The sequence below is a fragment of the Quercus lobata genome, chromosome 9, assembly GCF_001633185.2.
Source record: "Quercus lobata isolate SW786 chromosome 9, ValleyOak3.0 Primary Assembly, whole genome shotgun sequence".
Lineage (NCBI taxonomy): Eukaryota > Viridiplantae > Streptophyta > Magnoliopsida > Fagales > Fagaceae > Quercus > Quercus lobata.
Window position 1 is genome coordinate 3408424 of NC_044912.1, and position 25858 is coordinate 3434281.

At 33.5% G+C, this 25858-nt stretch overlaps 2 protein-coding genes across 2 annotated transcripts; both read left to right on the plus strand.

The window, feature by feature from the left end:
- The first annotated feature begins 5654 nt into the window (after positions 1-5654).
- Positions 5655-6374, plus strand: LOC115959408 (TMV resistance protein N-like). The gene has a single exon (XM_031077776.1). The coding sequence runs from the start codon at positions 5656-5658 to the stop codon at positions 6346-6348; it is 693 nt and encodes a 230-aa protein (XP_030933636.1). The 5' UTR covers position 5655; the 3' UTR covers positions 6349-6374.
- A 52-nt stretch (positions 6375-6426) lies between these two features.
- On the plus strand, positions 6427-9500 carry LOC115961063 (TMV resistance protein N-like). The gene is made up of 5 exons (XM_031080110.1): positions 6427-6711; positions 7535-7639; positions 8029-8688; positions 8764-9253; positions 9370-9500. Exons 1-5 carry the CDS (start codon positions 6427-6429, stop codon positions 9498-9500), a joined length of 1671 nt encoding a protein of 556 aa, XP_030935970.1.
- Positions 9501-25858: the final 16358 nt, after the last annotated feature.

Consider the following 25858-nt stretch of genomic DNA (forward strand, 5'->3'; position numbering starts at 1 on the left):
TCCAGTTTTTCCCTGTTTTGGCGGCTCAGTCGCGGGTATGTCAAGTCGCGAGCCTCAGTCGCATCTTCGCTGGTCATTTTTGGCGACTTGTTCGCGAGTGGAAGGTCCAGTCGCGAGGTTCACTCAGAGATTTTAGCGGCTCAGCTCGCGACTTACTCGCGGGTAGACCTTCCAGTCGCGAAAAACACTTAGAAAAATTTTCGAATTTTTGTTCTTGAGTGCTTTGGCGGCTTGAGGTGGCAATTGTGTGGCGACTTAATCCAGTCGCGAAATTCGCGTGTTTGGCAGAAACAGGAGCAGTTTTAAAACTTGTTTCAGTTTTCCCTCGAACATTTGTAACTGTTCATCTTCTCTCTAAACTTCCTCCTTTCCAAACACTCTGTGAATCCATTTTCAAACCTCATTGGTGCTTCATTTCTTATCCAAATCATCAAGAAAAGGTAAGGGTTTTTGCTTTCTCAATCTCATTTTCACTTTTCCTGGTTATTCTTGCTGCTGTTTGGGTTGATATTGTGTACGAAATACTTCTCTCTTATGAAATGGGTATGGCGGGTCTTGTTTGATATTGTTCCCATCTGTTTTCATGTTGAGCGGTTAAAATGTGATTTTCATTGTTCTGATATTTGCCTATTATTGAGTCTGAAAATCTTTTGTTAAATGGGTTTGGTGTCTATTTGACTTACTCATTTCACTTGCTTAAGCATTGATGTTGATGTTCGGTATTAGTTACTGAGTTTTTCTGATAATGGTATTGGTTACTGAATTTTTTTTTGGGTGTTTGTCTCTCCACCCTGTACTCTAGTATGAATGATTGGGTTCTTCATGTTGAAATATTTTTCCTGGCTCACATCTCTGGTGGAGTGTTTTATGTTATCTGCTCTAAATGTTCGAATGCTGTATCTGTTTGCATATCATGGTCTTGATAACCTGTCTCAGTAACAGTTGTTAGTTGTTTTGTCCATCTATGTCTTTGTGCACTATCACCATATTGCTGCACCTATCATTTTGTGCTCCTGTGTATTGTTGGTAGGTTGGTTGGGACTGCAATATCTCCAATTTGTGTTTAAATATTGACATTTTGTTTACACTGAATCTTGATGACATTTATCTTGTGTGGTATTGTTGTTTGGTTCTTTGCTGTGGGCCTGTTCTCTTGCAGATGTCTCGTCGATCTTCCAGGGGTAAAGACATTGTTGCTGATGAACCAGCAACACCAGTTGCCAAAAGGACTCGTCTATCATCTCAGGCTTCTCAAGACCCCAATGAGGATAGGTTCAGACTTCCTCTTAACTCACACGCCTACTCAAACGTGTTTGACAAGTCGACCACTATAGTGGAACGGGTGGTAGAGTTTAATACCTTAGGGACCACTTTCATCCCTCAAATCTTTGAGAAACGAGATTGGGCAAACTTGTTCGGGAACTTTGATGATCCAATGGATGAGCTGGTCAAAGAATGCTTCTCCAATGCAACTGATCTTGGACCTGAACTCGTTTTCTGGGTGAGAGGAACAGAGTTTAGTGTTACCCCAAACTCCATCGCAGATCTTCTCAGCATCACCAGACCTCAGAATGTGAATATAACTCCTTACGATGAACGAAATCCAGAAGTTGGAGAAATTTTACAAATCCTAGGATACGATCATGAAGTATCCAGTGCAGGAACCTCCATCAGCACCGCAAAGTTTGCACCCGAGCTGACCACACTGAAGTTGATCATGCTCACCAATCTCTACCCATTGTCCAACACTACATTCATCAATCTTGGGAGAGCTCTATTTCTTTGTGACCTTATTACAGGAGCTCCCATTGACATATGTGCTCACATCTACTACATCTTGAGGAAGACCGCATGTCGATCTGCAGCTCGAGGAGTTATTCCATTTTGCAGTCTCATCATGAAGCTCATTCTTCGTGAAGGCATTATTCCTCCTGCAGATGGAAAAATGTTGACTCGTCAACGTCCCATTTCCTTGTTCACTCTTCAAGCTAGCAGAAGTCACTCCTCTAAATCACCAAGGAGTGCTCACATCTCTCCGGTTACTCCATCTGCCCCTGACTCAGAGACACCTGCACATACCACATCTACATCATGTGCTGTTCCTAAAGCTTCACCGGCTAATATTCCGCAAGCACCGACTGCTCCTCATACTGATAGAGTCGGCAGTGTACTTGAGCATATTCAGAAACGCGTTGATGAGCTTGTGGCACTTCTCTACTCCACAAACAACCATGTTCAAATGCGTCTCGAGACTATGGAGAATCAGCTAGATGATATTCAACGAAAGTTGGACGAGAGCCTTTAGCTATTCGTGACAAAAAGGGGGAGAGCATTCAGTAAGGGGAAGAAAAGTTCAAAGGGAAGTGTGCATAGTGATAGGGGGAGTACACACATACTTTTGTCATACTTTTGTTTTTATTCTTATCCTCTAAACTTATGGTTTTAGGTTTATGCTTGTTGGATACTATTTAATGTTTTTTTTTGGTTTGATACACTGTGTTTGGTGTATAGCTGTTTCTAACTCTTTATCCTATACTCTTGGTTTAAAGTTTAATATATTTTGATGATGTTATTCAGGATGTTTGTGTTTTGTACCCATGTGCTTGTGTAAGCTTTTAGGGTTTATGTTTTATGCATAGTTTGTAGGCTTTATGGTATGTACCTTGCCTAGTGCAGCCTTTATGCTATGTTGAATTCAGTACTTTAATCAAAATGTTATGCATTTTTGTTCATGTACTGTCACTCTTGTGCCCTTGTAGGATTGTTCCTAGATGCATATGCCTTGTGTGATATGCATTGGTTGAGTGTTGAGCATACAAGTGTCTTGCCTTGTGCTTGTTAACTTGTATGTCCTTGTGTTCATTCCAAGTGTGAATGAGCACTGTGATCACTACCTTGTGGTGTTCACTTGGTTGATCAAGCTATGGTTTGTTTCATAACTCCATCTTTGCTTGATCACATATTGCCTGTTTCATATGCATTTTATAATTTTCTGCTTACAATGATCATGGTGTATTGTTGTGTTTCAGGAGTATTATGTTCATATGATTCAAGTGCTTCACAGCTTCTAGAGTTAGGTGTGAGTGAGTTTTGTTCAACTGTTCCCAACTCACATGTTAAGTCTAGAGTCTGTTTTAGGGTTTTGTCACGGAATAGCCAAAGGGGGAGATTGTAAGGTTGAATTTATTCAACCATCTAATTGGCTTTATTCCGTGCCAAATTTGCTTGTAATTCAGCATTTAGTAACCCTGTATTTAGGTGGGTTTGATGTAAGGGTAGTGAGTGAAATAGAGTGAAGTTTGATCAAGAGTGTGCAAGAAAACAGAGACTCGCGGCTGGGACTCGCGGGTGACTCGCGGCTGCAAGCCGCCAGAAGCAGCACACGTGCCAAGCATGCTGGAAGATGAACAGTCATGCTAGCTGGAGTACTACAGGACAAAACAGGACAACTGGCCATACGGTTATCTCGCGACTGGATCTCGCGACTTAGTCAAGCCGCGAGGTCAAGCCGCGAGCCACCCTTGTTTTGTAAAAACCTGACGTTTCACATTCCTCTCCACTCCAGTATAAATACCCCTATTACCCACGATTGAAAGAGAGCTACCAGAGAGAATTTTGAGAGAGAAACCCTAAAGAAAAACAAGATTGATTCACACACAATCTATACCTTAGAGACTCTTCAAATTCCTCAACTCTCTTCCTCTCCATTGTCAAATCCTTGAGAGGCATTATACCAAACCAGGTTCTCACCATCATCATCATTATGAGACTGCTGTTTGGATTTCTGGGAAGCAGTTAGGAAGGAACCAATCTTCATTGGTTGATGCTACGGTCTAGTAGCCGGAATCCGGGAAGCTAGAAAAGAAAAAGGTTCGGCGCAACCTCGTTGGAGCAAGAAGCTTGGAGGGCTTAGGTACACTGGGTAGATTAGGCTTGGAGGGTCTATTGCTGTCCTTGTATCCCAACTATATTTTCTAGTGGATTGATTACCGCTTGGAGGGCGGCGGAGAGGTTTTACGCCGAGGGCTTCGGTTTCCTCTTCGATAACACATTGCGTGTTGTCTTTGTGTTTCCATCTTCCTTCCTCTCTATCTTTGCCTTTTATTTATCTGTTGTGGATTTTAATCTGTTATGGCTTAGATAGTATTTAATCAATTTCACATGATAGCATATGTTAAGTTTCCGCACACTAGTTGTTTGACATATTGCTTGAATTGATTAAGTTGTAATTTGAGGGTCTAAACGTTCAAAGGTGCTTTTGTACACGTTTTTGAACTTTCACGCATTTATAATACTCCGGGGGAACACAATAATTTCCCGTAAAATAATTAATTCTACAAAGATGTATAGTAATTAGAACTTTGTATACAAAATTGTGAAAGGATCAAACCAGAGGATAAATTGATTCTCCAAAAAAAAAAAAAAAAAACCACAGGATAAATTACAATTACTATTTTTTTCCCCTGCAAGATAAGTTAACCCAAAGGCTTCTCTAGCCAAAGTCTACCTATAAAACGGTTGACAGACTATACATTTTGATTACTAAAAAAATTAATTCTATTATTCTACGATGAAGAAGCAATCAATTATCAAGTCACGTGTTTCTTTATTAGCATTTCTCTTTATTTTATGGGCAAACATTCAATATTTTCTCTAGCCTAGTTAATTAAAGTCCAATTTTGGAGACATTTATCACTAATGAGGATTGACGAAGTCAATTTCATGCCTATATTTGTTTGGTCAGGGGGATGAAAATTCCTGATTTAGCCCAGTATTTTATTTTGTACATTTTAGAATATCAATGCCAATTTAATAGCCGTAACCACTACCACTAGTACCGATATGGAATTAACTTCCGTGTTTATAACACTTTTTACAAACCCAAAATTACAACCCCACCCCCGCCCCCTTTTTTTTTTTTCAAATTATAGATATTAAGTTTACGTTGGGAATGTATATCCTTTCTAAAAGGATTTAGTTTTGGCCCAATCACTGTTTTGGGTAAATAAAAATCTTGAGGCATATTTTAAACATTTTATTCACAAATCAATTGTTTACACAATTTTATTCAACAAAAATCTGTTTACATAACTTTGAAAAAGTAGAGCTTCTAGTAGTTTACAATGATATTAGTGTCTAAATAGAAATTTAAAGAACACCTTCTCTTAAGCGGGGAAAAAAAATCATAATTTGGGCCTCGACTCAAGGTAAAGACCTGCATTTGTGCTGGCAGTAAGGCTTAACTTTTATTATTTGTACTCCAGCAACCTAAATTTGAAGGACATGTTTCAACCAAGTATAACGAAAACTATAGCTCTGAATATGTCTGTTTGAACTATATAACTAATATTATATACAACTCTTATTCTTATATGAGTAGTCCTATCCACGTTACTTGAGCTAATGAAATCACGTGTTTGAGTAAGGAGTATTCTTGCCTAATATTTTTCTTCCTCCACTACGGTCTAATAAATGTGTTAGGACTTAGGACCATCATGTAATTATTTTATATCTTGTAAATTCATAGGCATGAGTCAGAATTTTTCCAGCACATTGTGAAAATGATGAATTATAATTGGTTTGGACCATTGTATAAATATTTCCTATCTTCTGTACAGGCATGAGTCCGAATTTATCCAACACATTGTGAAAGAGATGATGAAGAAATTGAGTTCTAAACCCTCAAGCATTATCAAAAACTTCATAGCAATGGAATCGATTATGGAAAAATTTATCCCTTTATATTTAGGTTTTGAGAATAATGTTCGCATGATAGGGATTTATGGTATGGGGGGATTGGGAAAAACAACTCTTGCTAGAGTTGTTTACGATGAATTTCGTAGTCATTTTGAAGGTTCTAGCTTTATTGCTAATGTTAGGGAATATTCAAAAAAACACGGTTTGCCTCAATTACAACAGCAGCTTCTTGCAGACATTTTGGAGAACCGAAATATATATGTAAGGAATGTTTATGATGGAGTTGACTTGATTAAGGAAAGGTTGCATTGTAAAAAAATTTTACTTGTTATAGATGATGTTGACCATTTGGACCAATTAACAAATTTGGCAGGAGAACAAGACTGGTTTGGATTGGGGAGTTGGATCATCATAACAACTAGAGATGAACATGTGTTGAAACTACATGGAGTGCTTAATAGATACAATCCTAATGGATTAAATAATGATGATGCTTTAAAACTTTTTTGTTTGAAAGCCTTCAAAAATGAGCAGCCCGAAAAAGGTTATATGCAACTCTCCCAAGCAGTTGTCAAATATGCTAGTGGCCTTCCATTAGCTCTTATTACTTTAGGTTCCTTTTTGTTTGGAAGAACAATAGTTGAGTGGTAAAGTGCATTATACAGCTTTAAAGATACTGAAGGAGAAATATTTGATATACTTAAAATTAGTTATGATGGACTAAAGGAAATGTGGAAGAAGATATTCTTAGATATTGCATGTTTCGTCAGAGGATGGGAGAAAAATCAAGTAATAGAGGTATTAAAGAATTGTGGTTTTAAAGAAAGAATTGGTATAAGTGTTCTCTTGGACAAATCTCTCCTAACTGTGAATTATAAGGGATCTTTGGAGATGCATGATCTACTACAAGAAATGGGTGAAAAAATTGTTTGTTTTGAATCAGGTGGAAACCTTGAAAAGCAGAGTAGGTTGTGGCTTATTAATGACTTGCTTCATGTATTGGAGAACAATATGGTAAGAAAAATGATAAAGCTATTATTTTGTTCTAGTAAAAAGATCGAGTAGGTATAGTAACATAATTTTGTTCAATAAATTAGTTCTTTTAAAAAAAAAAAGTCAAATAGGCAAGTGGTTATCTAAGTATTTATGTAACGAAATAAAGAATAAAACATTCACTTACCATGCTAATATATTGTCAATGATGTAATGAATTTTTCATTTGTCTCTTGGTTACTACCTAGAACAAAAGGCTATCTTGACATTTTTTTTAATATAAATTTTTTTTTTTTTGTAGGCTGTATTTTCTTTATTCTCCTTTTTCATCACTTTATAAATAATGTTGTGATTTCCTATTTTTTTTCCCTAGTTGGTCTTGAATTTCTAAAAGGTGGAAGTGCACCTTTCTAGTTTTAATGTCTGAATTTTAAACAGATAAATAAGAAAAAAAGACTTTAGAATAAGATTTAATACAATCTATTAATAGGCCTTAATATGTAGTACATTTTACTATCAACATATGATGTTGTACTATGATCTATTGGTACTAATGGGACTCTTCAGAATCCGTTTGGGTTAATTTTATGAAAATTCATGTTTTGAAAAATTTAGAAGTTGTGTTTAGAAAATGTGTTTTTCAAAATGAAATTAGGAAGAGGAATAAAAAAAAAAAAAAATTGTAGAGAGTTTTATATATGGAAAACTTAGGAAGTAGATTTTTATTTTTTTATTTATCTACTTTACAGCTTTAAAAATGGTATAAAACTTGAATAATTTATAATTCTAGTATTCTTATCATTTGATTGTGCTAATCACCAAGTCTTTGCTTTTGAAATCTTAGGCAACAGAAGCAATTCAAGCCATAGTTGTCTCATGTTGGGAAAAGTATTTCAACTTTGAAGAATTTTTTGAAGGGTTTTTAAAGATGTCTAATCTTAGATTGCTGGTAATTAAAACCCAGGATGTTCTCATTAACCAAAGACATCTTGCTCTTCCTAATAACCTAAGATATCTTTCATGGAGAGAATGTCCTTTCAAATGTTTGGCATCCAGTCACAAACGAATGGCATTTGTTCAACTTGACTTGCAGCATAGCAAATTTGAATATCTTTGGGAAGGAGTAATGGTAATTTTTTCTTTTAACCGCCCTTTCTATAATATTTATTATTATTTCTCTATTTTTTAAGTGTAGCTACAAATACAAATATACTCCCGGTGTATTTGAGCTTCCTCCTTTCATTTATAAATTTGTTTTAATTTAAAAGAATTCTTTAACTTTTTAAATTAATTTCTAAGTTTAATGAAAACTCTTTTTTTATTTTTTTTTGGTAACAGCATTCAGTCAACTTGAAGTTCATTGACCTTAGTCATTCCAACCGCCTTATTAGGACACCTGACTTTTCAGGTGTTCCAAATCTTGAGGTACTAAACCTTTCTGATTGTTTTAGACTGGTTGAGATCCACCCATCTATTGGAAAACTCAACAGGCTTGAGATACTAAATCTTTCTTGGTGCGGTCAATTGGTTGAGATCCACCCATCTATTGGACAACTTAGCAGGCTTAGGTATTTAGATCTGCAACACTGCTATTTTCTTACAGTTCTTCCCACCCTTTCTTCTGAAATGGAGTCCCTTACGGTTCTTAATACTTATGGTTGCTCAAGTCTCAATTCCTTTCCGAAATTTACTGGAATTATGAAAAGCCTATCGGAACTCAATTTGGGTTTAACTACTGTTAAGAATCCAGCACCCTCATCAATATTCGAGTGTTTGACTGCCCTTACTTTCTTAAATCTAAGTTCCTGCTCAAAACTAGAATCATTGCCAAGGCTTCCATCAACTGTAAGATATATAAATGCTGAAGGTTGTTCTTCCCTAAAATGGTCACCAGAACGGGTCAAACTGAGTATCTGGTCACAACTTTTCTCCCAATGGCTTCCGTATGATGAGAGCGGCAGTCGACTGGGATTTACAATATTGTTCCATTTCCTACAGGTAATCTCTACTCTCTCTCTTTCTCATGGTTAAATAATAACAGTTAACAATAGTTGTGTTTTGGTTTGGGTACAGGGACTCCTTTGTCGTAAAGCCATTTTGGATGGATCTATTTTTCCGTCATGTTTAACTCAAGTAGTGGAGAATTCAATAAGCATAGAGCTGCCTTCAAATTGGTATAATAGTAAATGGATAGGATTCACTCTTTGGGCATCAGTATCAAATTTGTTAGACTTTAAAAATGGTATTAGATTTAGAGCTCGTGTGATAGCCCTTGGTGATACGCCTCAGAATCACTGTGCCTCTGAACTTTTCACTATTTTGATAAATCGTGGGGCCTGCATTTGCCTCTTGTATTTGTCTCGTGATGATTGGTTTTCTACTGTTGGGAATGATGAATGCAGTCAGATTAAGGTTATATTTGAGACCGATAAAAGAACCCTGTATATGGGGGAATGTGGGGTCAGTTTGATATACAAGCAAGATGTGAATGAGTTCAACCAAACAAATGCACAATGTTTGATTAAGAGTTTTGGGGAAGAAGTATGCATCTATAAATTAACTGGTAATGACCATCTCAACCTTTCTTCCCATTAATGGCCAATCTTATTCTGTCTTGATAGTAATGAGTGAATTATTATAATAATCATCATACTAACTCAAGTTTTCACATATATGCAGCTGGTGATGATGATGATGATGATGATGATGATGATGATGTACATGTAATAAATAATGATGATGATGATGTACATATAGTCCGTGATGATGTACTTATATTTGGTGATGATGATTTTGATGATGATATATAGAGTTGGTGATGATAATGATTGACATGACTGCAAAAGATGACACCTAAGTGCTGTTTGTACTTTTACTGTCTTTTTTTCATTGGATGAATTTCAATCAAGGCTTATGCAATTAAATGTGTACATATGTTTCAATTAGCCTGACCATGGTTTAATCAATTTGTATTTGGTTCATTTACAATGATTTGGAAACTTATTCAAGTGGCATATCCGTGCATCTTGTTTCAAAATGAAAATGGAGTTGCAGATCTACTTTTACGGGGGATCTAGCCACTGTGTATAGACAAATAATGAGTTATAAGGTTTTACTAGTAGTATTTCTTGTTAGATGAATTTCAAGTGAGTTTAGTGCTATTGGATTGCATACAAGCATTACTTCAGGTAACTTTGTCACATTTCTCTCTTCTATGTGGATTTGAATTAATTTATGTTCAATTTACTTAATGGACACTCAAAATACAAGTGTGCTCTACTTTCCGTACTTGTAGAATACATAATTTAGATCACCTGTGTAACCTTAATGCAGTATTCTGTCTAGAGTGCCTAATCTATTCCTCATTACTAGCCAACAATAGAATGCAAGTTTTGTAATAGCTTGAGAGAATCAGATGATTTTCCCCAGTTGATTTTTATTTTTATTTTCTTGTTTCTAGTTTTGCTGCTTCTACTTGCTTAAGTTTTTGTGAATGAAATTTCTTATCCATAAAAGAATTAAAACAGGAAAAAAAAACCTGCAAAACAAAAGTGGAAGGGACTCTTACCACCTTTAGGTTCTTTACAATAAGACCAACCACTTCTTGATTGTGGCTTGCCCTTATTGGAATTGATTGTTCAGACCAACCATATGTGCTGTCGAATTGGTGTCTTCAGCTTTCTTTACATTCCAATCGCTTCTGCATTTGTGCCAATGCCTTGCTTTTATCAGTGTTGATTAGGAGGCACACCTTTAGATTTACCAATTGCTAATGAAATATATGTATCCATGGTAAAGCTGCAAAATTTCTCAGCCCAATCCAGTATTGGGCTATCCAAACTTTGGTCATGTTGAAACTAGACTACCTTTGTCCTTGACTGAACCTCAGCTAGCCTGCTTAGTCTATGTTTTATGTTGGTTTGAGCTCATGCTTGTTCACAAGCCTAAGTAAACTTTATTTACGTGCTAAAATCAACAACATAAAATCTGTTAATTTACTAATACAAATTGGCCATCCGAAAGCATAATTCTTTGACACTGATGTTTGTTTAATCCATTTTGCTGTTATTATCATCATCACATCATAATTATAATTTTACCATAGATGTCTTCTGGTTTGAGAATCTGAAATGTCAGAGTAAGATATATAATTCAGTCATCTTGTCCCAAAAGCTTAAGCTATTAGGAAATGGTGAATTTAATCACTTAACCATAAGTCTAACAGAGACTTCTTATGATGACAATGTCTGAATCTCCTTCAAACATTACTTCCTGGAGACCAATCTCAAGGGCGAAGGATATCGCTCTTCTACATGCTAGAGCTTCCACATCTTTAACCGTTGGTGGCAGCACCAGTCTTTCCATTAAAGAATTGATAATCTCGCCTAAGCAATCTCTGATTACGACCCCAATACCTGCTGAGTATATGTCTCGGAAAATAGTTCCGTCGAAATTGGCTTTGTAAAGAGATCCTGGAGGCCGTGACTAGTGAACCGTTGGTAGTGATATTGATTCCGCACCTTGAAACGACCCCTGTACTGACTGAAATTCTTGTAGACGCTCCATTGCATCAGAATAAATCTTAGAATATGGCTGGTAGTTTAGATCCAGTCGAGAAGCGTTCCTTTTGGCCCATATGCTCCAAGCAATATACGTAAATCTCTCAGCCAAGTTCCCATTCTTGATGTTGAGAATTCCCATAAAGAGGTCTCGGAAGTTCACAAAGTGGACTGATAGTTGCTGTCGGCAATAATCATCCTCCCACCATGTTTCTTTGAGTGCGTGGCACTCCCAAAGAGCATGAATGGTGTCTTCTACCCCGTGGTGGCAGCAATCACAAGTTGCATTTCTCGTTACTTGTCACTGAAACAGGTTTTTCTTTGCTGGAAGTGACTCGTTGCTTGCCCTCCACAGAAAGTGTTTTATTTTGCTTGGGATATCAAGGTCCCACAAGTCCTTCCAGAAGGTTCCCTCCAAAGATCGGTTTGACGGTCCTGGTTTTGTCCTTTGTTCTGCCTCTGTAAGCAATATATATGCATTTTTAGTTGTGTAGTTGCCATCCTTACAGCCAGACTAGATGGGCAATCAGTAGCACGGCTTACACTCGGGATTGCTATTGATAGCCCTTGCTTCATGTGGCAAAAATTACTCCTCGATCCTGTCATGTAACCAGCTTGTGTCAATTATAACACTTTTAGGAATAGTTTGAGAACAACTTATTTAGCTGAAATTAAAATTTTTTTTGCCAAAAATACTATAGGTAAAGCTAAAAGTTAATTGAAATAGTACAATAGAACATATACATAGTATCAAAAAGTGAAATGGGACCATGAATAATAGCAAAAACAAGCTGAATACTAAAATAAGCTGCTAAATATAATCTATCCAAACGCAACTTTAATAAATCAATGTGATGCTTTAACAACCCAAAATTACCTTTTGCCAAATTATAGATTGGATTAAGTTTACCACATGCAAGTCCTTTTTAAAAGGAATTTGTTTTGGTCCAATCACTATTTTTGGTTAAATAAATTCCTTAAAGCGCATTTTAACCCTTTTATTCACAAATCAACTGTTTTAAAAAATAAAAAAATAAAAGTTATGTAATTTTGAAGAAGTAGAGCTTTAGTATTTTATAATGGTATTAGTGCCTAACTAGAAATTCAAAGAACACCTCTTCTTAAGCAAAGTGAAAAGAAAAAGAAAAGGAAAAAAATACACAATTATTTGAGTCTCCGTTCAAGAGGTAAAAACTTGTGCTTGTGCTGGCACTAAGGCTTAACCTTTTATTATTTGTATTCTAGTAATCTTAAAATTTGATGCGTCTGTTTCAACAAAATATAATAATAACTATAGCCCTGAATATAATATACAATTCTATATCAGTAATTCTCTCCACGAGTTGATGAATTCATCTGTACATGCTTGTGCAAGTTGTATTCTTGCCTAGTATTTTTTCTTCATCCTCTGCGGTTTTATAATTGGTTTGGACCATCATGTGATTATTTTCTATCTTGTTAACAGGCATGAGTCAGAATTGATCCAACACATTGTGAAAAAGATTATTTTATAATTGGTTTGGACCATCATGTGATTATTTTCTATCTTGTTAACAGGCATGAGGCAGAATTTATCCAAGACATTGTGAATGAGATAATGGAGAAATTGAGTTCAAAATCCTCAAGCTCATTTGCTGGTGATGATGATGATGATGATGATGATGATGATGGTGATGTATATGTAGATGATGATGATGATGATGATGCTTCATATGCAAATGATGATGATGATGATGATGATCCATATGCAGATGATGATGATGATGATGATGATCCATATGCAGATGATGATGATGATGATGATGCTTCATATGCAGGTGATGATGTATATGTAGATGATGATGCATATGCAGAAGATGATGATGATGATGATGATGATTATTGACATGACTACAGAAGATGACCCTCATGTCCTGTTTATACTTTGACTAGATATTTTTCATAGGATGAATATCAATTGAGGCTTTGACAACTAGATGTGCACATGTAATTCAATGAGCCTGACCATGTTTTAAATTTGTATTTGGTTCAATTACAATGATTTGGGAAGTTGTTCAAGTGGCATATCTAATCATCTTGTTTCAAAATGAAAATGGAGTTTAAAATTTATTTATTTTTAAAGGGGATCTAGCTCTTGACAGATAAGGAGTTACATGGTTTTTGTAATAATATTTTTTTGTTGGATGAATTTCAAGTGGGCTAGTGCTATTGGATGGCCTACGAGCAATACTTTCAGATAACTTTGTCACATTTCTGCCTTCTATGTGTTTTTGTGATAATGTTTATGAAACAATATATTCCTTTCAATTCAAAAGGAGAAAGTTTCAAACAAGTTCAGTTGTAAAGTAATATTCTTTTTAGATTATAAAAGAGCCCTATACATTCAAGAGGAAATGTCCTGCTAGAGAGTGGAAGGGATTCCCACCAAAGTTATTCCACAGAAAACGATCTCAAACTCTCCTTCGGCCCTGACTCTGACCCTAAACTTGACCCACCTGACATCGACGAATCTTCTGGATTTGGAATGGGGATGAGACTTGAGAGATAGAGACAAAGCCAAAGGTGGTGGTGTTAAGTTTAGAGTTAGGAATTAGGATTAAATTTTTTTTTTTTTAATAGGTTTCGAATCTCCCAATCTATGTATACTATCGTGGGTCGGATTCGGATATGCAATTCTTTTTTTTTTTTTTTTTTTTCCATCTCTCTCGGGTCAGTTTCTTTGGATTTGGGCTATATTTCAATAATGGGCTCTGTTCCTTTATTTAGTTACGACTCTCTTTCTCTTTTTAAATTTGGGATTTAGGAGGTACAAAATTTTGGTATGGTGCAAGAAAATATTAGCTTACTTCTTGGCCTGTCACATAATGATTCTTCAATAATGGGCCTTAAGAAGTGTTTAGTTTATAGAATTTTTAGAGGGAGTTCAAAATTTTTTTTTTTTTTTTTTTTAATTTCAAAGATTCTTGATTGAGAAATCAAGGAAACAATTTTGATTGCATCAAGGACAAAAATTGGGTAAAGAAAAGTGCAATCTTTACATTAATAAATGTAATAAAAAATTTAAGGAGACGTTTTCTTATTTATTAATTAATTAAAATTAGTGTCATTTACAAATAATAAGTATATTTATTAGAGAATGCCACGATTACAAGTCAGTATGGGAAATAGAGTGACAAGCTTGGTGTAGGAGTAGTGTATAGAGCAAGTTGGTCGATACTGTACCGGCTGGTATGTATAGTACCGGTACATATACCAGTATCGAAATGCCAACGGTTCGTACCAGTTTAAATAGCAGCCATGTATCGGCCGATTTCGGACAATATCAGCTAGTACTAAGTGTACCGGCCAGTACAAAAAAAAAAAAGCTTTATTTATTTATTTATTTTTGTTTTGTAATTTTTTAATTTTTGTAAGAACAAAGTGGTAACTTACTTACATAACTTATTAATATTATTTGTCTTTTTAGTATGCAATGAACAATTAAGCTTTCTATTTTTATATTGTGTTTTTTTTCCCTTTTAATTGATGCTAAAGTTTAAATTATGAATAATTTGTTCTGAATTGAGGTAATGTTTTTTGGTAAACTTTTATTTTATTATAATACACACACACACACACACACACACACACACATATATATATATATATTTATAAATATAAAAAATAACGGTAAAATTGAAACGATACACCAGTATTGACCGATACTGAAATATATTGTTCCACTAGTCAAACCGGTACAATCTCTGGTACGAAATTAACTCCCTTGGTATAGAGTGTTTTTTTTTCCTTTGATGGGTTCTAGTCCTTATCAGATATGATTTATATGGTTTCAATTATTATGATTTTCATAAAATATATTAAAGCTCAATTGAGCTTACTATTTTCACAAAATATAATAAAGTTCAATTGAGCTTACTGCTGTCATATCACCTACAAGATGTACTATTAGGTACCTTTCTCACATTTCTCTCATGTAGTGTATTTGAGTTAATCTCAATGAGAGCATGAGTTGTGAATTTCGGAGAAGTTTATATGGTTTCCTTACTCTTTAGAAGATTCTTCTGTTGTCGTAATTAGTAGGGTTTGAAGGAATTATGAATGGAAAGAAATTGTCAAGTGTAGAATTGGAAAATTGAGTTATTGGTAACCAATTTCCAAATTCTTGATATAGCAGATAATTACATGAGAAACAGAGTTTTCAACAGAAAAGGGGCCCTCATATTAATTTGTAGAATAGTTTTAGCTCCAATAGAACAAAATCATAGAAACTCAGACACAATGTGGAACTTGTTAGGTGGTTAAGGTGCTTCAATGCTTGTGAGATATAGATGGTCTTTTTTTTCTTTTTCTTTTTTTTTTTTAAATTATTATTAGCGGGTGTTTTTAGAATAATTGTTAATAAAATATTTAAGTAAAGTTTTGACACCACTTTCGTGAGAAATATAAAAAACCATAAAAAAAATTAATTTCTTTTTTCTCTTTCCAAAAAAGTTTTTAAAAATATTTCATAAACTAATGCCCTTAGGGCATACATTAACTTTTTCCCTTTTTTTTTTATTACCACTATTATAATTAAATTGAATAAAAAGTTGTACAGGACCTATAGCAATTTTGTCTATCAGATAACATATTCTATTATTATTAATTTATTTGTAGCTATTAAAAAAGTTATGGTGACTATCACAAGATCAAACCAATTTGCAAAGTTTGGAGAGATGCAAAATTTATTTGGCCACATGAATGGAGGTACTTCTTGACCAAATTCATATCCCAGGATTTTTGGCCACATCAATGGATTCGAAATTGAGGCATTTCAAATCTATTGATTCAAAATCAAAATCAAAATCCATATCCAAATTCAAGTTTTCAAACACAACTTGCAATTAGATGACCTTTCTAAATTCTTGTTACATAATGTAATTACAAGAGAAAAATATTCAAACAAAGATGGTTCCTCATTCTATAAGAGGACCTAGTTGTGAATCAATGAATGTTGTTGTATTTGCAATTAGACATTCGAGACAATGCAAAATTCGTTACCACATTGAAGGCCATTTTTTTTTTGATAAATCAAAGTAATGACTGTTGACTCTCTCTCTCTCTCTTTGCAAAAGCGTATCTAAGCAAAAAGAGAAAGAAGAATGATGCCCGGGACTATCCAAGAGGCAAAAGCAAAGCATAAATAGAAAGAAAAGAAAAAAGAAAAAAGCAGTGTAGGGCAGTTGAAATCAAACTTCTCGAATTTTTTTATAAAAATATGCTCTTGCAACTAAATTGAAGATTATAAAAATTCTCAAAAGCACTACAAGCTAAAACTATCTCTCTCTCTCTATCTCGACCTTCCTCTGCCTTTCTCAATGGGAAATTGCTTTAGGATATCCCGTGACACATCACCTCCACAACAATTTCCAAAGAGTACCCAAGGATGATTTAGCCCGAATCCATTATAAAAAAAAAAATAAAAAAAAAAATAAAAAGCCATTCTTTCTATCTCTTTTACTCTAGTTCTACACATGGTGTTGTACATATTTTGAAAATCTAACCATCGAATTGCATATTCTTAATGTTTTTAATATATATGTTAAATTTCTTTCAAATCGGATGTTAATTACTATTCGATCTATAAATTTTTTTTATACATAATTTAAGACAACAAAAACTTAAAATTAACAAATTTATTGATGACATAGCTATTGATCTTTGAACTTCTTGAAATTTTATATGTATGAAAGATATGATAAGAAAATGCAATCTAACTGTGGTTTTGTCAAAATTTACATTCAATAAAAAAATATAAGGAGAGTTTGAAGAATTTCTTTCCAAACTCGTTTGGAGATAAACTTTCTACATAGTCATTTAACAAAGAGGAGAGATGAACACATGCACTGAAGGTTGTGAAGTTAGAAAAATAAATTAAGACGAAAGCAAGTAAAGATGAGGCATGAAGAAAATGTTGATGGTAGTCTTTGTCCGACGATGGTGGTACTAGTACGGCAACTGGCCAAAGAAGAAGATGATAATGGTGGTGGTGTTGCACTAAAGGATTGTTTTGCTAAGGATTTGTCATTTGTAATTGTCCTTTTGGTATTTTTTTTTTAGACTGGATTTGTCATTTGTCTAAGGGATTTTCTTATTATCTAGGTTTATGAATTGTTTTATTGGTTAGTCTAAAAGATTTTCTTGATATTCTTGGGGCAATTGAGCAAAGGGATTGTTTGATAAAAAATAAAAAATAAAAAATGAAAAATTTCTTGTGTCAATTTGTAAAACAATATGGAGAGAGAGGGACAAAGTCAAAAATTTTGTGTAGCTATATACTAGTCGTTCTGGGGCAATGGCCCCCTAAGCCCACACGTTCCGTCCCTGCTGACCCAGCAACACGTGCAAAGTCTCACCACCTTAAAATAAAGCCACACCTACTCGATGTTAGGTGCACCACCATCAGTGCTTCTGAAGGATTGGGGCTTGAGTTGGGCCTAACTCATCTCATTGTCATTGAGTTTCTCTCAAAGTGAGGCCAGCCCACTAACACGACTACCCCATACGAATTTACACCCAGGTCCAGAAATACTTAGGCTTAACCAACTCAAGCCCAACATAATTTTAGGTCCAAACCCTTTTAACTTGCAAACATTCAGCCAGATCTCTCTTAAAACATTAACACTCACACTTAAAAATTAAAACCCAATCAGCCCACACTCATATAAAGCCCAAATTATAAATCAAATGATGACATGACATTTTCATTAGTGAAATTACATGACATTTTTAATTCAAATGATGACATGACATTTTTATTAGTGAGCTAATAAGTAAAAATCAAATTGATTGCTACCAAATTAATTGTGACTTTATGATATTTTTTATTACTAAAATTTTTTTATAGCATCAAACAACTCTTTAAATCTTTTTGGTTAGTGTATAATTTATTTTGGATTAATAATTATTAATTATCATGTTACGCAACATAAAAGAAGACTTTTGTTTTTTTGTTAAATTAAAGAAGACTTTTGTTTTTTTGTTAAACCAAAGAAGACTTTGTATGGAGTCTTTTGGGTTAATATTGCAAAATCTAAAATTAATTTGCGTTATAGGAACTGTTGGAAGTTATTTGGCAGATTGAGGAGAGAGACTGAATTTCGGCATCACCATTGCCGAAACTCAACCAAAAAGTAGGAGAGAGAAGAATCAAAGGGAGGAAAGAGAAAATGTTGAATTTCGGCAACGTGGATGCCGAAATTCCACTGCCCCTATTCAGCCAATTTCGGCATCACCATTATGAGTAAAATAAAGTTTCATGTCCACAATATTTTCACAATAAATCACATGTAATTAGTTATTATTAGTTCAAAAAAATTTGTGACAACTAATTGTGGCAATGGCATTGCCGAAATAGGAAAAAAAAAATTTGTGGCAAACTAATTGTGACAATACCATTTCCGAAATAGGGAGAAAAATAAAAGTGACAAACTAATTAAGACAATTGCATTACCGAAATGGGGAGAAAAAAAAATTTGTTACAACCAAATTGTGGCAATACTATTGCCGAAATAAGGGAATAAAAAAAAAAAATTTAAGCAATTGTGGCAATGGGATTGCCGAAAATGTGAGGGAAAAAAAATTGTGGCAATGAGATTGCCGAAAATGTGAGGAAAAAAAAAAAAAAAAAAAAAAAAAAAATGATTACTTGCTATTGCCGAAAATGTAAAAAAAAAAAATAAGGGGACGGCAATGCTATTGCCGAAATAGGGGAAATTTTTTTTTCCCTATTTCGGCAATAGCATTGCCGTAATCCTCTTTTTTTTTTTTTTTTTTTTTTTTTTTCACATTTTCGGCAATGCTATTGCCGTAATTCTTATTTTTTTTTTTATCACATTTTCGTCAATATAATTTCCGAAATAGGGAAACAAAATTTTTCCCTATTTCGGCAATTCCATTGCCACAATCCTTCTCTTTTTTTTTTTCTCACATTTTCGGCAATGCGTCATAATTTTTTTTTTTCCCTCACATTTTTGGCAATGGCATTACCGAAATAGGGAAGTTTCCCTACCTATTTCGGCAATCCCATTGCCACAATTGCTTAAATTTTTTTTTTATTCCCTTATTTCGGCAATAGTATTGCCACAATTTGGTTGTAACAAATTTTTTTTTCTCCCTATTTCGGTAATGCAATTGCCTTAATTAGTTTGTCACTTTTATTTTTCTCCCTATTTCGGAAATGGTATTGTCACAATTAGTTTGCCACAAATTTTTTTTTTCCTATTTCGGCAATGCCATTGCCACAATTAGTTGTCACAAATTTTTTTGAACTAATAATAACTAATTACATGTGATTTATTGTGAAAATATTGTGGACATGAAACTTTTTTTTACTCATAATGGTGATGCCGAAATTGGCTGAATAGGGGCAGTGGAATTTCGGCATCCACGTTGCCGAAATTCAACATTTTCTCTTTCCTCCCTTTGATTCTTCTCTCTCCTACTTTTTGGTTGAATTTCGGCAATGGTGATGCCGAAATTCAGTCTCTCTCCTCAATCTGCCAAATAACTTCCAACAGTTCCTATAACGCAAATTAATTTTAGATTTTGCAATATTAACCCAAAAGACTCCTTTGTATGTGCCAAGTAAATCACCAATTCATCAATGTCATACTCATAACATTTTTTTTTTCTTTTCCCTTTCGCCTTGAAGATGACGTAAATACGCTGAGTTTCTTCCCTTCTAGAGTGTTTCGCGTCGAGCGGTTGTGTGAAAAGCGGACTTTGTTTTGTGCGTGTGGGCTGTTGCTGACATGTTGTGGACAAAACTTGGCTTGGAGTTTCGGAGAATGACTAGTGTTCACCTGGTATTATTTTGATTAAACTTTTTCTTTGTGTTTAAGTTTTCTAGAGGATGATTGACACTTGACAGCTTTGTTGACTGGCTGGTAAAAGAAACATAATTTGCTAATAAATTTTTTTTGAAAAATGCAATCTGGTTAATGGTCTTTTGGAAAGATAAGGTTGTCTATGGTATCTTCGTAGCCATAATTCATTGAGTAGTGTAGCATTTATTACAATTTTTATTACATTAAGCTTATTAAATGATGTATCACCAACCACAAAAAGACCTTCAAATATACTGAAATCTACCAATTATATTTATTGTCATATCAATTTGTAAACTTTATGTAATAAAACTTGTAAGACCTTTAGCATTTTTCTAATTCATTATGACTAATAACAAAATTGTGCCTAAAAAAAAAATTTGATGAACACCGGAATTTGTACCATAACTTAAGATTGGGGATCATATAGCACAAGAGACAGCATAAGAAATAGATGTGCTTCATCTCACTTCAGTTTGGAGGAAATGGGATTAAAAAAGAAAAGAAAAAAAGAAGACCAACTTTTCCAAGTTTGAGGAGACTAAGAATGAAACTTCAAAGTAAAGGAATCAGCTTAAATTTAGTGTGTTGGATCCATTTGGATTTGGACACATGTCAAATAATTATCATGTGTTCATGTCTTAATGAAATTTCAATTATAAGCTCCATTGCTGGTTACCATGAAATTACTTTGCCCCTTTTAGTTATTTATAATTCTAAAGAAAGAAAAAAAGATAAAATGGGGGAATCAATATCAATGAATTGACTTTCATTTAGCAATAGTCGGTAAGCTCAACCCTTCTGCCACGCCAAAAAAGAAACGAAGGAAAATAGGCATTTAAGATTTAAGACTAAGGGTCCATTTGGATTGAACTTATTGTTGCTAAAACTAAAAACTGAAAACTGAAAACACTGTAACAAAATAATTTTTATATGTGTGAATAGTACTGTGGGACCTATTTTTAATATTTTTTAATGTATGAACAGTGCGTGAACAGTAAATTTTGTCTATGAACAGTAAATTTTGCTCCCTTAAAAGCGTGAAGGAAACGCTGAATCTAAACGCTCACTAAGCAAAAGAGTAGTTGATTTGAGTTGAAACAGATGATATTGAAGTTGTGAAAACAAACACATGGAGAAAGATAGAATAGAGTGCATTCATTTATTAAACAGGCAATTATGTAATAATATTACTGTGTGGTGGCGATGTGCTGATACTGTGTGGTGGCTGTGAATCTATGATATTAGATTGAGGGAATTAGTGTTATCTTTTAGCTAAGCATTAGTATTTTTTTTTTCAATAAAAGAAAAAACTTTCATTTTATTTTAATTTTAAATTTTGGAAAAAAATTAAAAAAAAAATCTGTAAAGGCATTGGATGGAACTAGCCTCATCACACGCGCTTTGCGCGTGCAATGAGACTTTTTTTTAGCTAAAAAAAAAATGTTTTATATATATAATTTTTATTTTAAAAATCTAATTTATAAGTGGATAAAGTAATTTGAAAATTAACAGGAAAGTGGTCTTATTTTTTAGGTAATGTTTTAGTGGGAGTTAGAGCTGCGTTTTTAGCGGATTATCTTTTAGTTTTGTCTCTACTTAAATATAGGGGTATAGGGGTATTTTTGAACTAAAAAAAATGAGGAATCCAAACAGGGAAAGCCCCTTAAATAGTAGTATAGATGAGGACATGCACAACTATTGCAAATGTAAAGGAGTAATTGGACAAAATTAAAATTTTTAAACCTAAATGATATTTTTTTTAATTAAAAACTAAAATGAAAATGAATCCAATCTGCCTCTGAGATTGGAGTTAATATCATAAGCTATCATGATTTTTTTAAAATATTCAATTTGCTCAAGCACATAAGACAATTTACACTTTTTTTTAAAGGGTAAAAGTGTGGTTGATTGGATTGAAAGAATGGCATGAAATTGTGAACATACACGAATAGGAGAAATAACAAATTCCAATTGAGCATAAAATATAATATAAAGTACACAGTTTAATTTAAAAAAATAAGTCTATGAATTTGGATCAACTTATATTATAATAATAATTCACTATTTTCATTATCATTTAATGTGAAATTTTATTCATTCGTATCTACTCAACATATTATATACATAAAATAGTGTTTGAATAATCCATAATAGAAAAATAACAATTAATTTTTTAAAAATAAATAATAATTAGAAATGAAGAAGGAAGTTTATTGAAAATATAAAAAAGAGATTTTCTAAAATCTCTTTTTTAGAAATTTTCTAATGGCTTTATGTAAGCTTTGTACTCTTTAAAGAGTTTTGATAGTATCGCAAAATCTAATGATAATTTTTATTTTTCACCATAAATTTTAGCTAAATAAAAAAGATTTTTTTTTTCCTTCTTCAATTCTCATATGCATTACGCCCACCACATTTGAGTAATTTTTTGAAATACATGTGGGTGAAAAAGTGTGTAAAAATATGTGTAATGTTATTAAAAACTGAAAATGGATGTTTGAAATGTCCTACCAAACAGCCCTTAAGCTGGTTACCATGAAACTACTCTGTCTCTAAAAAAAAAAAGTAATGGGAAAAGGCAACTGAGACTGGGAAAAGGTATTTGACTGAAAACAGGGATGTGAAATTGTGAACACAAACACACGGAGAAAGAAAGAACAGAGTACAATCCTTTATTAAACAGCCTATAAATATCAATTGGACCCGGCTTTGTTTCAAGTGGGTTTCGAGCATTACGAACAATCACTACTACTCTACTCTAATTTCAATTTCCAAATCTGTAAGTTGTCGTTTTTCACACTTATTCATCCCTTTTATTTCTTCCCTTTCATTTTTTTTTTCTTGAAATGAAAAATCCATATCAAATTGTTTTCTTCTTCCTAATTGCCGTGAAGCAAGAGTTTCAACTTTTGTTTGTTTCAAGGTTTGAACCTCGAGTTGGTTTTCTCATTACCAATGAAATGAATGAATAAAGCTCCAAACAAAAGTTTGCTTTCTAAGATTTAGTTTTTTATAAGTGCTTTAAATTCCGTAGTCTCTTTTAAAAAAAAAGAAAATCTATTAAATTATCTTTGTCTTATTTCCTATAGTTAAATAATTTTCAGTCGTCCCTTCTTTGGAAAAACAGAAACAAAACAAAACAACAACAAAACAAAAAAAAAAAAAAAAAAAAAAAAAAAAAAAAGAAAAAGAAAAAAGAAGCGCGAAACAGGAGTCGTTGGAGATCATCACTGCTGTAATTCCTTCTCACAAATGGGTAAGTTCTCACTTTTAAGTTTTAACACACAAACACAATCATCTCTATTTATTATTACCGTTTCACTCCCTGCCTGAAACTAAAATCCCACTTCACATCGTTTTCTTCTTCCCTAATTTAATTATTTTATTTTCTTTATTTTTTATTGGTTGTACTTTTTTTATATCTAAATTTTCAACAGCTTCAATGAAGTGTAAAAGAGAGTCTTCGCCATCACCATCTTCTTCTTCAACACGTCAATGGAAATATGATGTATTTCTTAGTTTCAGGGTGAGGATACCCGTAATAATTTTACTGACCATCTATATGTTGCTCTGCAACGAAAGGACATTTTAATATTTAGGGATGAAGAAGAACTTGAGAAAGGAAAATCTATTTCTGAGCTCTTCAAAACAATAGAAGAATCACAGTTTGCTATAATCATTCTCTCAAAAAATTATGCATCTTCTACATGGTGCTTGGATGAGCTTGCCAAGATTGTCAAATGCAGGGAAGAAATGGGACCAGGGGCGGAGCCAAGGGGGGGCGAGAGGGGGCAACTGCCCCCCCTGACTCCTCTAAAAAATGCCTTGGTACATGCTATACGAAGTCTATTTAAGTAGTTTGCTCTCTGTCAGTGAAAAAAAATGGAAAAAGCACTCCTACCATTATGAAACAGCCCTGACACCTGAAAGAAAGAAAAGAAAAAAAATGCTCCTCAATTCTCTCCTGCCATCACACTTTCACCTATTTTACTATTCTTAAGTAGTATTTATTTCAAGTAGTCTTGATCTTGTCCCATCCATTCTACTATTTACAGTACTTTTCTTTCCTATTCTAATTTTTCTTTTCTTTTCTTATTATAATTATAATGCTATACACGTAACATTTTTCACAATAAATTTCATAATTATGAAAACAGTTAACTGTAAAGGGTGAACAACTTATATTAATAAACCCACTACTTTATTTCCTTCACAAGTCACAGTCCACTATTTTAACAATCGTAAAATTTATTATGAAAGAGTTATTTTTGTATGACAATTCAATTAATAGGTTCCAGAGTTAACTTTTGTAGATTGATTTACTTTTTTAATTTATTTTAAGCAATCAAATTATGTCTAAATTTTATGTATTTAAATTAATTTCTCACTTTGATTGTTAGTAACTATGATTGATCATTTTTGTTTCTTTGTTTTAATAATATGAAATATATACTTGTAGTTACAATTCTCTATTTATTTTGTTTTTATTATCTATTAATATTTTTAGATTACTTTTGTTTTTAGTATTTTTTTTTTCAATCTTGCCCCCTCTAAACTGAAATCTTGGCTCCGCCACTGAATGGGACTGATAGTTTTGCTAATTTTTTATGATGTTGACCCGACTGATGTACGGAAACAAACATGAACTTTTAAACAAGCCTTTACTGATCACCAGAAACGCTTTAAAGATAACATAGAGAAGGTGGAAAAATGGAGAGCTACTTTAAAAGAAGTGGCTGATATCTCTGGTTGGCATCTACAAAATAGGTAATTTCCATAAATTCCGAATGATAAGCTTCTTTCATATACCATGAATCATATAATTATCTATGAGAATATAACATAACATGCATGTATTGAACTACATCATGGTATGCTAGTTAAAATGCCTAATTCATCTTTTCCATTTTTTATTTTTTATTTTTTATTTTTTTAACTTTACTTTTGTTATTGTTTTCTCTCTCTCTTTTTTCAAGAAAAAATCAAGGATGTCAATACCGTATCGGAGGCCGTACCGGTTTGGCCACCGGTACGATATATTTCGGATACCGGTCAATACCGGTGTACCGTTTCGGGTTTACCGCTATTTTATATATTTAATATATATATATATATACACACACACACACATACATACACAAAATCTCTATTTACCATAAAACAATACCTCAAAAATTCATGTTTACCATAAAACATTACTTCAATTAAGAACAAATAATTCATAGTTTTAAACGTTAACATCAACTAAAAAAAAAAAAAACAATATAAAATTGTTCATTACACGCAAAGAAAACAAATAATTAACACAAATTACATAGGATCTACTCCCATCCTTCAAAAGGATTCACATCAGGACCATAATATACATGAGTATTAGCATCTGTCAACACAACATCATTTTCACCATCTTCCTCATCAAGAACAACAACATCATCATCATCATCATTATCATCTTCCAAAGTCATTGTTGCTAATGGTTTTTCAATGCTATCCCAATTCACATCTTCCTCAGTTAGTAACAGAAATTCAGATTCCTCAGCTACCCAATCCTCCATTAAATCAATATTATCAAGGCTTATAGGATCCAAGTAATCCTTTGTCCTTCTAATGTTCCTACCAAAATCAATATCATACATTGGTGACATTTTCTAATCATTCAAAATAAAAATTGAATATATTTAAAAACATACCTTTCTCGTAACAATAAATTATACCGAACATACACCAAGTCATTCAAAC